Here is a 17852-nt window from a genome sequence, read left to right on the forward strand (position 1 = left end):
AATGTATAAACACTTTAGTTGTAAACGCTTGTGTTCGGCACCCTGCTTTGGATAATGGATCAGGCAGTCCTGAACTGTTTCCCACTGTCGATTCAAAGCTGGAGCTGGAATGTTGTTATGACCAAGAAGTGCACCCCAAAGCACCCCCCTTTTTTTCTTTCTTTTTTGTAATAATAATTATTTTATTGTTCTTTTTCACCTTTAACACACTTTAATCTTGACTTTAACAGTATTGTATCATTATGCAAATTATTCTACACATCAATCTCATATAAATATCTACGCTGATACATCTTTATATACATTCATTTACTTTTATCTATATTTTTTTTTATTTCTTTTATCTTTATTTCTATTATTCAGCCAATTATACCAATTATCCCAAATTTCATAATACTCCGACTATTCTTTCTCTTTAAGTTTTAATGTCAATTTGTCCATTTCAGCACAGTCTAGGATTTTTTGAATTATTCATTCCTCAGTAGGCATTTTGTTTCCAACATCATGCGTATATTATTCTTGAAGCTGTCAGAATGTGTAATCAAATATATTTAATCTTTCTATAATTCCCTCTTAACTATTCCCAATAGAAACAATTCCAATTTAAATTCTATTCATTCTTCCATTATCTCTTGTAGCCAACTCCATATTTTAGTCCAATATTTCTGGGCTTCCGGGCATGACTATCACATATGGTAGAAGGTACCTTGGTTCTGTCTGCATTTCCAACATGTTGAATTCATGTTAGGGTACATTTTGGCTACTCTCATTGGGGCAAATGCCCCCAATGAGATCAGCGGCCTATAAGGAAAGTATGTATAAAATGTTCCCTCCCCCCCTCCCCCCAGTGTTTCATGCAAATGGTTGAATCCAGTCCCACGACCCAAGTATGGAAAGGCCTAGAAAATGCAAGCAGAGGGATAACTGACCAAGATTAGTCTGTATACTATTAGCCCAAAAAGTTGAGTGAGTTCACTGGGGAATTCTCAATCATCATGCAAACATGATTTGAGTGTGCAGCTTTGATGAAGTAAGTCCCTGTAACATGAATATTATTTAATTGTAACATCCCAATTTAGCTAAAGTTAGTTGTGCAACAATTAAACATAGGCATGGCTAAAAGTCTTTAAATTGAACGTAGAAACCGGGTATTAAGTTCTCTGTTCTGGATATATTATTTCCCATATTTTTAAATGGCATAGCTTTCACAGGGAATATTAGATCTGCACACATTGTTGAATAAGCCAAAATAGTTGGGTTTGGCAAACCATAAACCATGGGTTAAAATGTATATGTTTGGCTTAAACCCAGCACATATTGGAATCTCTCCATAAATGGGAAATGATCTACTTTATCTTAACAATAGTCATAAGAGTTGTGAGCATTTTATTAATCACGATGTAAACAGTATTTTTTATAAAGTTCTATTGATAAATTTTGTCAAGTTTATTTTTGAAAGATGCATTAGTTTTCAAAGCAAGATAAAATAAATCATAAAAACTAAGTACTGTGGGAAAAAGATTAAAGGATTACAGAAAACTGTTTCCCCACCCACCCATCCAGAATTTATGTTTCGTTTAGAGGATTTGTAATTTGGCCAAAATAAATCAATGCAGTCAATTCTTTTTCATACACTGCAAACTGAAATGGCTTGTTCAATGTTATTTTAAGTGTCTCACTGGCATGTTCTTCTGTGTGGGCTTCCTCTTGATCTTTGCTGGGGCTGAGCTCAAAAAGTTGCTGATTTATGATCTGCCAGCAAAAACAAAGATAGTAAATCCGAGTCAGTAGGCCATAGTGCTAAGATTATAAATGAAAAAAGCCCAATAAATGAAAAGATATTTTAAAAATGCTAATAAAGAGATTTAGAAACTTGAATTTAAAAAAAAGTCATAATGTTTGTAGAAGGCTTATATGGTTTGTGCCTCTCTCTCTCTCTCTCTCTCTCTCTCTCTCTCTCTCTCTCTCTCTCTCTCTCTCTCTCTCTCTCTCTCTCTCTCTCTCTCTCTTCCCTCCCTCCCTCTCTCTCTCTCCCATCTACATCCATCCATGGCTGGTTTAGGAATTCTAGGAGTTGAAGTCCACAACTCATAAAAGAGCCATGATTCCTCATCCCTGATCTATGGTATATTTTCCATCCTTGGATGCTGAATACATAATCTAACTGATAGATATTTATATGCTTACAAAGAGCAGAAGTCAATGACAGCATACCTTTCCAATGGTCACATTACTGCTGCTTAGCAATCTGAGATTGGCTTCTTTTCCAAGCAGATTAGGCATCCCGTATTGCACCAGGAGTTCTTGAAGGTTGTACATGCTTGTAAAGGACACCCTTGGGAAAGTCAAGTGAATTGGTCTGCAGAAGGAAGGAAGGAAGGGGAGGGGACAGGGCAAAGCACAAGATTATGAAAGAGTTGTCTCTAAATAAATTCCAAGAAGTGATGATGGTTACAGGCTTCTGGAGGATCTGAGGCTGGATTTGTCACTGAGATCACCTGTACACTGGAAAGGAAATGGGACTGGTTGCCTTGGTTGCTTCTCTGTCTTGACAAAGGGAGTAGTGGTTATCTCTCAAGACAGGTGTGGGAGGAGTAGATAGAGTCCCTTTCCTAAATATGCACTGCAACGATGCCATTGTGTGTATATTTAAAAAAAAAAAGGCACCCAAATTCAGACTTGATACTTGTGCTTGCTCAAGCATTTGATCAGGTCTTTTTATAATGTCCACTAAAAGCGGCTCTTTTCATCTGTACAAAAACAACACGTTTCCTAAAATGATTTGGCAAATATCTGCTTGGATTTTTTTTTTAAAATCTATTTGGAAATCTCCAGAGAAATGCTACACAGCTCCCTTCTGTTGTCTATTAAAAGTCCCTTCTCTTTTGTAGCCATACCAGCTTAAGCTACCACCACCTGGTGAATTTCTTAATCCTTTGTGGTGCCTTGTATCTAGGTACCCAAATCAGTGCAGGAGAGATTAAAATGCCATACGTGAGTGGATACTCTAATAGTACATGGCCTTGAATCCTAAAGAAGGATATGGTTTGGAAAGAATGAAAATAAATATAGGTAATCCTCAAGTTACAACCAGTGACTGTTCGAAGTCACAAAGGCACTGAAAAAAGCGACTTACACTTTCGTTGTTCACACTTATGACTTGCGGCATCCCCATGGTCACGTGGTCAAAATTCAGATGCTTGGCAACTGACTCATATTTATGACGGTTGCAGTGTCCCAGGGTCACGTGATCACCTTTTGCAACCTTCTGACAAGCCAAGTCAATTGGGAAGCCAGATCCACTTTATCAACTGTGTTACTAACTGAACTGCAGTGGTTCACTTAACCACTATGACCAGAAAGAGCATAAAATGGAGGCAAACCCAACTGTCTCAATAGAAATTTGGGGCTCAACTGTGGTTGTTAGTCAAGGTCTACCTATATGGTCAGAATATTCAAATACTGAGATAAATTCCAAATTCTGCGATGCCAGAGGTGGGCCAGATTCCCATCTAGTCCAATTAAAGATATTTGAGTGCCACAAATTACATATTCATGGTATATAATAAAAGAATAAGAATGTTGGAAGGGACCTTAGAGGTTGTCTAGTCAACCCCCTACTCAGGCAATAAACCCTACACCATTTTAGACAAATTGTTATTCAATCTCTTGTTAAAAAACCTCTGGTGTTCTGGAGGCAAGTCATTCCACTGGTTAATTGTTCCAACTGCCACAAAATTTCTCCTAGTTCTAGGTTGCTTCTCTCCTTGATTAGTTTCCACCCATTTTTTCTTGTCCTGCCCTCAGGTGCTTTGGAAAATAGCTTGACTTTCTCTTCTTTGTGGCAGCCCCTGAGATATTGGAACACTGCTATGAATATTTGAGCATGAGTGGTTAGATGAATACTAAAGTTTTAACTAAGACATGCTCCATAAATTGAAGAATCTCATAACTACCACATCTGGACTTCCCCTGATTCTACAAAGAACTTCTTAGAATAATAGAATTGCAAGTGACCATTTCAGCCATCATGTCCCACTTTCTACACTGTGCAGGAATATAAATTAAAGTGTTCCAGAGACATATGACTGTCTAGCCTAAAGAGCAACCAATTATCCACCACCTCCTTGGGCAATTGGTTCTACTGTCAAATTGTTCAAATTATTATGAAGTTTTTATGAGTGCCTAGTGTTGTGATGAATGTGTGAACGTACTTTGATTGCAAGTTTTGAAACCATTTCGGAGAAGGTGTCAAAGAATATTGATCATCATTAGGTAGTTTTTTGTTGTTGCTAGGCTGTAAGAACAGCAAAAATATACTCTTGCTGAGAGGAATTTCAACAATGGAAAGTCCTGTCTGATATTTATGCTTGAAGTTTCCAGTTACTGTCATCATAGGAACAAAGATCTTAGTTTGGGAATCAAGCCAGAATTCTTGAGGTTCTTTGAGTGGGGAAGCTCCATTTATTACAGCTGAAAAACAAATAAAAATACGGTTAAAAGAAACTAATGGTTTCCCTCTCTTTGGCATAAAAAGGATCTAGCTAATATTACATGCAGTGTCTATTTATCCCTTTATCCATGACTCTTCTTGGACAGAATTCAAGTTTCCTACTGCATACATACATCCAAGTGAACTTATAACGCAAAACCCTAAAACAATAAATCAAAAACTGGCAGAGTAGGGAAACTAAATTCAGAGTGTTAAGTAAAGTGTTATTTGAATTAATTGTGCGTATTGCTTTTGATTATGATCTGAGAAACCTTAAGAGCAGAGGTCTCCAAACTTGGCAACTTTAAGACTTGTGGACTTCAACTCCCAGTATTCTGGGAGTTAAAGTCCACAAGTCTTAAAGTTGCCGAGGTGGGGATCCCTGCTTAAGAGGCTCAAAAATGTGCACTGTATTTCCCAACAATTGAAAATCTGCTTGGGGAACTGATCTTCAACAAGTATCCTTTGAAACCACAATAGATGTTCCAAGAATCTCCAAAAGGCCCTATACTACAGGAATAGAGCCATTTTATCCTCCTCCTGTAAAGGTTTCTCACACACTGCATAACTAGTTTCTACAATTGTATCCTATGAGCAGACACAGAAACCAGTTTGGTGTAATGGTGAAGGCATCGGACTATAAATTGGGAGTCTGTGAGTTGTAGTCTCATCTTGGGCACCAAACAGCTAGGTGACCTTGGACTGGTCACTCTTTCTCAGCCCTAGGAAGAAGCAGGCAAGGACAACCCACTTCTGAAAAACATTGTCAAGAAAACTACAAAAATGCAAAAACTAATCCAGGAAGTCATTAGGAGTCATACACTGACTCAAAAGCACGAAAACAAATACAGACTTGGCGGACTCTGGTATGAGAGATAACCAGATCAAATGGATTCACATATTATGCACAGCTAAATTTCTTTCCTACTGTGTTACAATTTGTCAAACACGCATGCAGAAAGACTCATTATCTGTTCAGTACTCAAAGAATCAAGTGAACCTTATCCTCAAACTGGGAAATGGGTGGCATATAAATGCAATAAATAAAAGAAATCAAAGTGGTGGGAAGCAGTTTATTCCTTTACTATATGATATTAAGAAGAGATCTTTAATCTTTGTGCTTTGGCCCTGCCCCATCATAATTGGTGGATACCTTTCTTAACTGTTCTTAAATTGCTACTGTCAATCTCACTGGGGCTACCATGGTTTTGTCTGTGAATCAGTCATTGTGACCCCTTTTTCAGAACAATATAGATCAGGGGTGTCAAACTCAGGGCCTGAGGGCCAGAAACAGCCTGTCGGGTGTTTAAATCTGGACCATGGGGCTGGCCTGGAAATAGCAAAGGACCGACCCACTGTGCCTCTGGCAGCCAAAATAGGGCATGGGGGGGGGGGCTGCATGCGACCCCCATGTGCCCTGTTTTCAGCCTGGATGTCCTCCTGCAGCACTCTGCTGGCCAAAATGTGGTGCGGGGGGGGAGTACATGTGACACAGACACACCGTGCCCCATTTTGGCCGGCAGGGTGCCTACCCCCCCGGCCTGTGGAAAAGAATTACAATCGTGATCTGACCCTCAAAGAGATCCAGTTTGACACCCCTAATATAGATCTTCCAAGCAACTCTCTTCCCCACTCTGAGATTCCTCGGTGAGGAATGGGGATGTATTCTAATGGTTAAAAGACAGGCACATAACACACTATATCTGAATACCCAATTACCCGTCCAATTTGCCAGAAGTTAATTTTCATCAGAGGGAATTAATAATAAGGGTTATCCAAGTTATATTCTGTGTTACAGACCTGATGAAGGTCTGGAGATTCAACACCTATTTATTACAATCCCCATTTTAACATGGACAAAGTAGTTATTGCATTATTTTAACAAGTTTCAAATTATTATTTTCCCTTTGATTTTCTTCTCTCTAAGATTGTCATTGTTCTTTCTCTGTGACAATTCCCTTTTCCCTGTCTGGTACCTTTGAAATGAGTGTAAGTTGCCAACAGCAGAGTGGTTTCTGGATCAATGTCAGCCAGCAGACCCTTGGTTCTATGTGTGCTCTTCCTTTCGACAAATGCATTGATTTGTCTTGCTGCCTCTGTGGGGTTGGTGAAATCCACAGCTCGAACATGGAAATTAACATCTGGAAAGGCCAATTCATGGACAAAAGACTCAGATAAATGGGTCCCAGGAGCAGAGAAAAGGCACAAAAGCTTGGAGAAAGTCAATCCTTCTGTGTCCCTGGCGTGTAAGGGAGCATTCAGGATGATCTTCAGGGCAAAAAGAACTTTATGTCCATCTATTTTGAAGGTACAACTTGCGTTGGGTGGTGGGTCAAACCCTAACAAAACCTGCAGATTGGCTGCCGTTTGTCTAGAAGCCCCTAAATAAATGGACAACATAGACTCATACATGAATATAGGAGAGAGGATAATATTGCTGCTTCCGTGTATTTTCTTCAGCTCTTTGTGAAAACGTGCCCCAAGCATATAAATGGGGTCTTTTAAGAACTTCACACCCAAGTGTTTCTCTCCTTCCTCACTCTTGTTGCTCAGACTCTCTTCATATGTTGAAGTGAAATGGGACTCGATTGAGAGGGGAACAAACATCTTCACCAGCTGTTCCTTTTCTTCCAGCTTCTTGCAGCTATTGACATCAGTGTTGTTGAGGGAAGTCAAGTAAAATGGGTGAACATACACCCGATCGCAGCCTCCAGTGGTAAGGTACAGAAGGACACATGGCACAATGACTCCAACTTTCATATTGATGTGGATTTTCACCTGTGTCTGTTTCAGAAAGAAACAATTACTACCGTCACCAATGGATGTTTTATGGATTTTTTTGGCAGGCTTCCCTTTTATGAAATAGCATAACTATCCAAGCCACACAAAAATTAAGGCATGTATTTAGGAAGCATCAGTTAGCCTACATGGAAAATTTGCCATGATCCAGTTGTGTTTCTATAATTCACTGAAACACAAAGTATCTGATTATATGTTACTGTAGTGTTTTATGCACTCAGTTATAAAACTGGGTTTAATTATGGATAAGCTCGTTCAGCAAATATATTCCATCATTCAGTGTTATATTGGTTTATCCAGAGGATATTTCCAGAGATGGACAATTGCAAGATCTTATTCCTTTTTTTTCTTTTGGAATATTACTTGATTTTAAATCAGTCTTGCATAATTTTAAATATATGTTCTGTTTAATAGGGACACCTTAAAAAAAAAATCCTACTTTTTCTCACAAACTGCTATTTGAAAAGATGAAGCTGCCATGTATATTCCTTAAGTCCAAAAGCAACTATGTGGATCTTACTAAACAATAATAGGCTGCGTTTAGGTTTTGCTTAGCATATTGTATAAACCCTGCCAGTTATGGTTTGTATTTTTTTTTTTAACTTGAATGTGTATCCTTCCCTTGATTTATATCACGGGGGTCAAACCCTCCACATCACGTTGCCATCACGTGACATATCGTGATAGATTTTTTTTCCCTTTGCAGACCTGGGTGGGCATGGCCTGTGCATGATGGTATCTGACCCACAGGCTGCTAGTTTAATAACCCTGATTTATATAAATGCTCACCTAAGAGGACTTGCAGATCATGGCTTGTGAATTAGTATTAAACATGCCTCAAACAATACGTAAAACAATCCTTCCTAAAATATCCCTTCTAATGTTGAACTTTTGAATCAACTATTGATTAAAAAATGAAGATAAAGGCTTGGTGGTGACCAGCTAGAACTAAAGTATGGCTTACTCCAGCTCTTCCTGCACATAACCAGGGGTGGGATGCTACTGGTTCTGCCTGGATCTATAGAACCAGTAGCTCTGAAGAGCAGCAGACACCGAACTGTTTCTGTGTCTGCTGCTGTTTGGCCCACCCGCCCACCTGGGCTCTTACCTGTCGTTTATTTCCTGCTTTTTCAACCTCAGCTGCTTTGCGCGGCACAGCTGAGCTTGAAAAAGCAGTAAAAAAGTGGCTTTTCCAACACTCGCACCCACGCACAGCGCTTATCAGCTGTCCGGGCGGCACAACTTAAGGTTTATTATACGGGCGCGTAGCTTAATCACCGAACCAGTAGTAACACCAGTTGAATCCCACCCCTGCACATAACCTTTAGCCAGTTGCGCTCAATTTGCATAAGATTGAGTTATACATTAGCCTCTTTCTCAGGTGAATGACGTAGAGGAGCACTAAACATTGAAGACCCATTGAGCTGAACATTTGCCTAGCCTCTCAACAGCCAGATCTTCAGTGTGGACATCTTTCAAGGCAGTCCTAATATAGACTAACCTAATTAAGATTGCAATTATTATCTGGAATTATGTGCCAGCAAACCCCATCTGTGTAGATCAGTGCTTTAGAAATGATGGGAAGAAGTGATTTAGACTGCGCTCCCTGGTGCCTCTTTAAAGCAGCTTCCTTTCCTCCCCCACTAGCCTCGGAAAATATATAGCTGCTTTAAGAAGCCAGTTCATAAAAGTGAGGCTATAACAGATGGGCTGGAAAAAATTCTGGATGACACTAAAGAGCAGCAAAGAGTCAGCCATCCAGAGCTTTGCAGCCTAGATACAGTGAAGAGCTTCAATACCAAAAGAATGATGTATAAAATCTTTTATATAAAATTTATTGGATTAATCATTGGAGCATTTAACCCTGAGGTGATGAACTCTTCTCTGAAGAAGCTATAGGAATAAAAAAAATACAAGTCTAAAACAGATTGTCCATATATCATTCTTTATGTAGCATAATCATCTCTTTGTAGGGCTAGTATGGTGCTGGTATAATATCTTGTCCAATATCTAGGCAGTGGTCTGAAGGAGCACATAGTAACCATTCTATTTTCTATGGCAAGATGTTACAGTGATCTTTCTCAATCTGCACATCTATAAAAATATGAATATCGATATGTAATCTTTCATTCATATCTCTACAAAAAGAATCCATTCTTTCTGAATTACATTCTTCAAAGATATTTTGGTGACTAATATTTATATTGTTTTCTATGATCCAACACGGTACAGAAATTGTGCTTCTAGTACAGAAGAAGCTGCTTCTACTTCTTAAAGCAGTTTTTGCTTATTGGGAAAGAAAACAATAGCCCAGTGCTAATTAAAATAAATGTGTGGTTTTGGGGTTTTTTTAGCAGCTGCATCCTTTTTCCAGGCTCATATAAAGCAATGGTGAAAAGTTCAAAGTTATTTGTTTGGGGAAAATGTTAAGAAGTATTTAAGCCAATTTCCTTGGGCTGGCTGGGGAATTCTGGGAATTGAAGTCCACACATATTAAAGATGCCAAGATTGAAAAACATTTCAACTACAGGTGAAGCACAGCAACATCGACACAGGATGTTGGAAGGGAAAGTGATACATGGCATGACATCATAGCACAGTTGATATCAATAATATAATGGCACACAAACCCAATTTTTATATGATCATAAGACAATTCAATTAATAAATTACTACTACTACTACAATACAATGACATTGTGGCTTGTTACCAATTACCTATGACTGGGAGTTTTCATCTTGTCCACAAATATCTTTTTCTTTCTTTCTTTCTACACTACTTCTTGACTATTCCACATGAGATGCTCCTCTACAGATTTTATTCTGAAATCACATTTTCGTGTTAACAGAATTTCCAGAGAATGAGCTTTCATCCATATTCATATGTTTTCTCCACTAATTTTCTTACTCTTTTTATTTGCACATAGATAAAAAGCAGTAGTGAGGAAAAGACACCTACCTGTATTATTGCCTATTATTCTAGTAAGAGGACTGAATTAATTATCATAATTTATTCATAGAAAACTCAGGCCTCCTTTGTTAATAACTCTAGGAATTATCTCCCCAGAAACCACTTCTACTGCAAATGTTTAAAGAACCAGCACTTGTTCTCTGTTGACATTTTATCTGGTTCTCATAAAGTTACATCATAACACGAAACCTTCAGTTTTATGGGCTTCCGTTTAGTGGACTTTGAACACAATAAGCCAAATCTGCTCTCTGTTGTTTGCTTTGGCACACCCCATGGGCCATTTTGTTTATGCATTAAATCCTATTTGGATTTAATGGATATTCTGCTTTATCAAGTACTCTTTCCCCCATTCATCCATTAGATTTTAAGACTATCAGATTATCTAGATTTCTACAGCCCAAATCTGCTAATCCTCATTATTTATTTTCTCCTTTTGCATCTTTACAACTATTTGCAAACTGGGCAATTTGAAATTATTCCAGGGGTTAATGTGTACCCTGTACGATCTATAAAATGAGGGATTACAGAATTGTTCCACCAGCGCTGTGATGGTCCAGCTAATGCCAACAGATTTTATACTGCCTTCCGATGGTCAGTGACCCTATAAATTGTTCGTGTGAAATCTCACTGTTTACTTATGTGCATATAATTACTTAGTTTCCTATCAAACCTTAAGTTTAGATGATAAAAGCTACATATGAACTGAGGTTTACGTATCACTCTAAACTTTAGTTAATTTCAACAGGCTTTTTAAATATGCTGCAGTAGCCAATGTTATACGTAATATGTTGTTTTTTATTTATTTATTTGTATCCTACCTTTATTGTTTTTTACAAATAATTCAAGGCAATGAACATATTCAACACATCTTCCTCATCCTATTTTCCCCACAACAGCAACCCTGGCAGGTGAGTTGGGCAGAGAGAGAGAGAGAGAGAGAGAGAGAGAGAGAGAGAGAGTGACTGGCCCAACTGGATTTCAGGCTAAGAAAGGACTGGAACTTCTGGTCTCTTGCTTTCTAGCCTGGTGCCTTAGCCACTAGGCCAAACTGGCTTGTTAAACCATGATTTATTAGAGTTGCTTCAATGGTGTTTGCCAAAAATCGGGCCACCAATGGAAGACAGCCAGGATTTAGGGTTTTCTGTATCTTCTTTGTTGTCCTATTGCAGCCATCTGGATTTTGGCAGCCTAGATCAGGTGGCTTTATTATTTACAAACCAGAGTGTCTATAACCATAATATATATCATGTCAAAAAACAACAACAAATAGGCAAGCCTATTTGGGAATGCAATATGGGAATCCAACTGCGGTTGCATTTTACCCTTTGAGGAAAATAAGGACAAGCAAACAAATGGTTACCACAACATCAATAATTTTGAGGAAAAAAAAAAGAATAAGCTGCTATTTCGCAATAGGATTTTTAAAACTATTGTTTTCCGTCACCAGCAATAACAACAGAAAAGCGGTACTCACATCTCTGTCCTTTGGGCAAGAACCTCAGGCTGTTTTCGGTGCTCAGGATCATATCCCGAGGGAGCACTTGGGCTCCTATTTTATCCTCCTGATTTCCTAACCTCAGTTACACATTAGCTGTCCCCTCTGCTGTCTGACTCTGATGGGCAATGTTCTGGGAAACGTGTTTTTCCATGTATTGGCAATTACAGCTTTTTTTTCCTTTCTTTCCCAAGGAGAAGAGCAAACATTGACCGAGATGGTCATTTCATCAGACTTTTGTCTGCTCTCCAGTTCTAGGGCTTCCACTATTCTGCCTCCAGTGTAGTAAATGTGGCCCGATAGCTCATTTTCCAACACATTGGGGATCATAGGAAGTTCCATAAATAATAGTCCCTACAGCAAAACTTTTGTAGATTATAAACAGGAAAGGAAACAGAAAAAGACATGAGTATGAATGATAGGTTTAGGTATTGACAGTAACACATTTATCTTAAATGAAATTGAGAAAACAGGAATGCACCCTTTGAGGTATTATAGTGGAGAAAACTGAGAAAAAAACTTGGTTCTTTTGACTAGGTGCTAACTTCGGATAGGAAATATCCATGTACATTTAGTCCTTGACTTACAATCGATCGTTTAGCCATTTACAGCTATTTGCAGTGTCCTCCAATCACATGACCATGATTGCAACGTTTTGGCTGAAAATCAATGTTTACTTCTGGTTTTTGGCAAAAATGCCCATAGCGAACAGTGGGTTCGTTTAACAACTGCAGCATTTAATGACAAGTGCAAAAAAAAGTTTGTAAAATCAGGTCCACTCACATGATGACCTGCACAACGTATGACTATAATGGGCAGCAGTGGTGGGATTCAAAAATTTTTACTACCGGTTCTGTGGGTGTGGCTTGTGGGCATAGCATGACTTGGCAGGGGAAGGCTACTGTAAAATCTCCATTCCCACTGCACTCCAGGGGAAGGATACTGTAAAATTGCCATTCCCTCCCCACCCCTAACCTGCTTTCTAGCTATGTTCTCTGGTGCAGGGCAACAAAAGAAGACACAGCCGATCAGCTGGGACTCGGGAGGCAGAGAATAGATGGGGACAGGGCCAGTCAGAGGTGGTATTTGCCAGTTCTCCGAACTACTCAAAATTTCTGCTACCGGTTCTCCAGAACTGGTCAGAACCTGCTGAATACCACCTCTGATAGGCAAGCTACACATTACCCATTACCTGTACACACCTTCCCTAAGCAATTGTTTCCAAGAACAAATTATTATCTGAAATGTCTTCAAAGTAGCTTTTGGTCACATCTTTTTTCTTCCTTTCTCTTCTGTTTATAAAGTAGTTCCACCATGTTCCTCCTGGTATTGTGCCTCTAATTACAGCAAGATTTTGGTCAAAGGAAAGGGAATTCCACTGACATAGAAAAATATGAACACTCCACAGACATAGCTGTACTAGCCCATTACAGAAGGAGCTACAGTCATGTAAAATTTTGAAGGCTGGTTAATTTAAGCTCAATCAGAATAACTCATCAGGAATGGTGGAATAAATGGATTTTTGGATCGATTCATCAAGGATATTTCATGTAACTGAATAAGCACGATATGAAGTGGAAAAAGTGGGTAAAGGAATATTCGACAAAAGAAAACTGTACGTATTAAAATGTTGTCTGCAGGTTCTTATACTTCACTATTTTATTATCAAATGGGTGGTACTGGATCACTCTGTTCTACCACAGGATTACCTTACTGTACAGGCAATCCAGTTGTGATAGGACCTTGCCAAATGTGATCCAACTTTGTTTGCCAATTGGGGTTATTCAGCCACTAGCAAAGGAGGGAAAAACGGGCTTGGTTAGAAAAATAAATTACATCGCAAATCAGTTTTATTTCTCTATTTAAATAAACCTCCCCCCCAAATATGGAAAAATGTTGCAAAATATGGCACTTTACTGAACAAAAGAGAGAGTTAAGCCCAGCATCTGAATGTACAAATAATTAATTTGCACGTAGGTTCATTTATCCATCACCATTTCCCACTTTGTACAAACTCAAAGTCAATTCATAGATAAAAATTACTTATTTCTTTTGTCCCTTGGGAATGGGAGGGTTTTAATCCTTCTTCTTAGATGTTACTGCCCCCTTGTGATCGTGAATGGGAAATATAGATGTAAGTATATATTAAACCAGTCTTCCAAAATTGGCGCCACACTCTTTACCAGCACTGATGATGTTACCTAGTTTGGGTAACAAAATGTCTGCAAGAAAACAAGCAAATTCAGACAGCACCAAGGACCCCTCATTTCTACCCTGAGCTACATATATTCTCCTTTATTGATACTATTTCCTTAAGCAGCATTTCAAAGTATTGTATGGCTTCCAGTGGCTTCCAGTTTTACAAATTGGATTGTGTTACTTAACATGTTAAGTATTACAAAGAAACCAAATCCCAATCAAATTTCTGCGTGGGAAAACTACTCACTATCATGTTCACAATTCACAGCATACTGTAGTACTAGTATTTCTTCTGCCCTAATGTATGCTAATGCCGCATGCACAAAAACTAATTTGCTATTTTTCTAAATAATCAAAGCTCAAACACTCAAAATGAGACATTTCCCAAACCATAATTCAATTAGAAATCATTTCATTTCTGGTGCAGTAATAAATTGCATGTATTAGCAATTTAAATAAGTTTAGGCCCATGGATTCATTCAGTTATATAAAGCTCTTATGGAATGATGCCTATGGATTAAAAGCAAGAAAGCAATTATATAACTTTGAAAAATGAACAGATTACAAACAAAAAGCACTGTAATCCCAAGGAAAACCCTGAAGAGAACTTTGAAATACAGTTGTATTCATGTTTTGAGTTACTGAATGTAAGGTTAAACAACCTGTGTAAAAATAAAATTTAAATGTATGACCTAAATGTAACTGATGAAGATGTTTAGTTAACCTAAAATTGCTTAAAGTCAGATCCACCATCGCCTTCAGTAATTAATACATACAGCAAAATTAACCATACTGGAACATCAACATATAAATGCCACTATTCTTTTATTTATTCTTTTATTGATTTTAATATAAAAACAAAACATGAAATGGGGAAAAAACAAAATGGAAAGATAAAGATACATATACTGACAAAGAAAAAAGCCCGAAGAAAGTGGAAAAAACACAGGAAAGAGAGAAAAATCATTTTAGCAATAAATAATTACAATTCTATATATAGTTATCTAATGCAATTATTATTCAAGGACATATATGTTTCTAATATATTTATATAATAATATTTTCTGTGGGTTTTTTTTAACCTAAGTTACGTTGTAAAAATGACTCCCATATTTTATTATATTTGTCCATACAAAGCTTACATCTATAGGCACTTTTCTCATAGGTGGAAGATACAATCAGGTCTTCAAATCCGTTGAGTGAATGGGGCCATCTTTCAAATGCTGCAATATCAGTACTTTCACCATAGTAGGACATGGAGGATCCATTTACATTGTCCAGTTCTCAAATTCCAAATGCTAGGTATGTAGTTCAGAAAATATTAACCTCTGATTTTAAAACTGGGTTCCCCATAAAATCATAAAAAGATATGAATCAGGTATAATACATTCACCTTTCACCTCAGAATGAAGAAATACAGGACTGGTTGGTCAAACAATATATGACTAACATTTTGCAGGAGGCAGTGACATAACTGCAGCTTTGCCTTGTCCTTTACATATTTTTGTAGGATTACTCTCAAATAGTATTTTTTTATTATGTTATGAAAACTTTTGAGGTGGATTTAAAAACTGGTTTGCCTGAACCGGTGAGAACTGGCTGAATCCCACCACTGACAATAGTCTAATTGGGAGGCGACTAGGGTACAAGTGACATGAGCAGGGCCTCTCAATCAAGGACTGTGCACAAATGATGCGCAATTAGGATAATTTACATGGGGTTGTCACATCTGCCACTGTTCCTTGAGTAGGAATCATGAGTCCAGGAGGGCCCTAGTCATGCATAGGGTCTGTTTGGGCCAATGTAAACCTATCCAGCCTCAAAGATTCATAGTCCAGAACCAGAAGATCCAAAAATCCAGGTTCACTCTGCCAGGGTTCAGTGGAAGCCTTTTGTTCCCCATCTAGACACTCACATTCTCCAGGCACTGGGATAAGATGTCCTCAACATTGCTTAATTAATCAGGGGCACAGATGTATCATACTGCTTCAGGGTTGTTGTTTTTTTGCTGCAATTGCCTATAATTGCATTTTATAATACTTACTAATTACTTACTAATACTTACTAATTTTGCTATCTGTAAGCTACTGCAGAAAGTTGAAAAATGGGATATCAATATTTTAACTTAATGCATACATTATGAGAATGCATGCATATGTGTGTGTATAAGATATATATATTTTCTTAAGTTTTCGCGGGTACTTACATGTATGGTATTCAGCTTTGCTTGGGTATTTTCCCACGTCATTGTAGTTGTGCTTTTAAAGTTGTAGCAATGTTTCGGCAGAATCCCATCCATCACCATTAGGCCCCTGCACTGTGTTCGTCTGTGAGTCAGACTTTTACAGTTGTTTGGTGTTTCTAATATCTTCTGTCTGTATTGTGGCTTTTTTTGTGTCTTGATTGGCTAGCAACATTGTGTAACTGTATTGGAGGCTTTTAGTGCAGCTTGGCTCCAAGTAAATGGATGGCTGTCATTTGTTAGGAAGCTAGGTTTCATCTAGGTGCCTGGTTGGGGTGTCTGAGCTGGAGGTATAAGGGGGGATCTGTTTGTGCCCAGGTGTTTGCCTGGCTTGTAGTGTGGAGATTTTTTTGTTTGTGAGTGCAGGCTTCCAAATGATTGACCGTCTGGTGGAATCATCTCTTCTATTCATGCTTTCAGGTCTTTTTTCAATCTCTATGGCTTCTCTGATAATTCTGTGGCTGGGGTTTTCTATAGTGGCTAGGGTTTTGGTGCCATTGAAGTTGATGCTATGACCTGTAGCTTTCATGTGTTGGACTAGTGAGGAAGTGTGTTCCAGCTTTTTTACTGCATTTTTGTGTTCATCCAGGCTGCACTAAAAGCCTCCAATACAGTAACACAATGTTGCCTGCCAATCAAGACACAAAAAAAGCCACAATACAGACAGAAGATATTAGAAACATCAATCAAGCAGAACACAACAAACTCCAAGACCAATAAACACAGACCAAGACTCCCAACCAATCAGGATGAAGAAAAAACCATTCTGGCACAGCAATAGGTTAGCTCCAAATTTAAACTGAAACAACTGTAAAAGTCTGACTCACAGACGAACACAGTGCAGGGGCCTGATGATGGCGGATGGGATTCTGCCAAATTGGAAGTATCTAGGCGATGTTTCGATGAAGTCTCATTCATCATCTTCAGGCTTGTGTCTTTGGCTTTGTGCTTCTCGGAATAATGTGAGCTTGCAGCTGCTTCTTCCTTTTAACTGCTAGTGGGGGTGTGACTTGATTGAGTGGGGGCTTGGCTGTGTTCTAATTGGCTGGGGGTGTTTTCTGTTCAGGTGGGGGCTTGGTTGTGTTCAGGTTAGTCTTAGTTGCCAGGGGATTTGAGCTGGTGAGCTGTGATCCTGTTGTTTGGCTTCGTGTTTGTGATCGTGCCACATCTTCATGGTGGGCATCAGTTCGCTTCATCTATGGATCGGAGGGGTTTGAAGCAGGTAGTGATGCAGCTGCGGTATGGCTTCTGGTTCGTGGTCGTGTCTCATCTTCTGTGTGGGTGTGAGTCTGCTTTCTACATGAAAGTGTGGTGGTCGCATCTTGTGTGGTCCTCGTGGGCATGGGTCTGGTGTCATTCTTCATGTTAGGTACTCATTTGTTAATGAGGGTGGGTTTTCAAATGGCTGGTGGGCAGGAGGTATCATCTCGTTTATTCATGCTGTGTGGGTGTTTTTCTATCTCTATGGCTTCTCTGATTATTCTGTTGTTGAAGTGTTCGGTTTTGGCGATAGTTCTGGTATTTTTAAAGTCAATCTCATGTCCTGTGGCTTTGAGGTGTTGGACCAGGGAAGAGGTCGGTTCTTCTTTTTTGATTGAGTTCTTGTGTTCTTCAATGCGTGCACTTATTCTTCTGTTAGTATGTCCGATGTATG

At 38.7% G+C, this 17852-nt stretch overlaps 1 protein-coding gene across 1 annotated transcript; it reads right to left on the minus strand.

Annotated features, from left to right (window-relative positions):
- Window positions 1-1369: 1369 nt before the first annotated feature.
- Window positions 1370-11791, minus strand: AGT (angiotensinogen). Its single transcript, XM_026705170.2, has 5 exons — window positions 11737-11791; window positions 6469-7276; window positions 4215-4473; window positions 2215-2359; window positions 1370-1752 (listed from the first exon to the last, which is right to left on the minus strand). Exons 2-5 carry the CDS (start codon window positions 7250-7252, stop codon window positions 1567-1569), a joined length of 1374 nt encoding a protein of 457 aa, XP_026560955.1. The 5' UTR covers window positions 7253-7276; window positions 11737-11791; the 3' UTR covers window positions 1370-1566.
- Between the last annotated feature and the right edge of the window lie 6061 nt (window positions 11792-17852).

This window comes from Pseudonaja textilis, chromosome 1 (assembly GCF_049901715.1).
Source record: "Pseudonaja textilis isolate UNSWEBS1 chromosome 1, rPseTex1.2, whole genome shotgun sequence".
Taxonomy (NCBI): Eukaryota; Metazoa; Chordata; class Lepidosauria; order Squamata; family Elapidae; genus Pseudonaja; species Pseudonaja textilis.

Excerpts from the sequence above, each read along its gene's own strand:
- AGT (XM_026705170.2), bottom strand. The coding sequence starts at position 7,252 with ATGAAAGTTGGAGTCATTGTGCCATGTGTCCTTCTGTACCTTACCACT. Across the intron at positions 2,360-4,214 it reads TTTCAAAACTTGCAATCAAA|ACCAATTCACTTGACTTTCC; the intron begins GTACGTTCACAC and ends TTCCTTCTGCAG. Across the intron at positions 1,753-2,214 it reads GTAATGTGACCATTGGAAAG|ATCATAAATCAGCAACTTTT; the intron begins GTATGCTGTCAT and ends TTTTGCTGGCAG.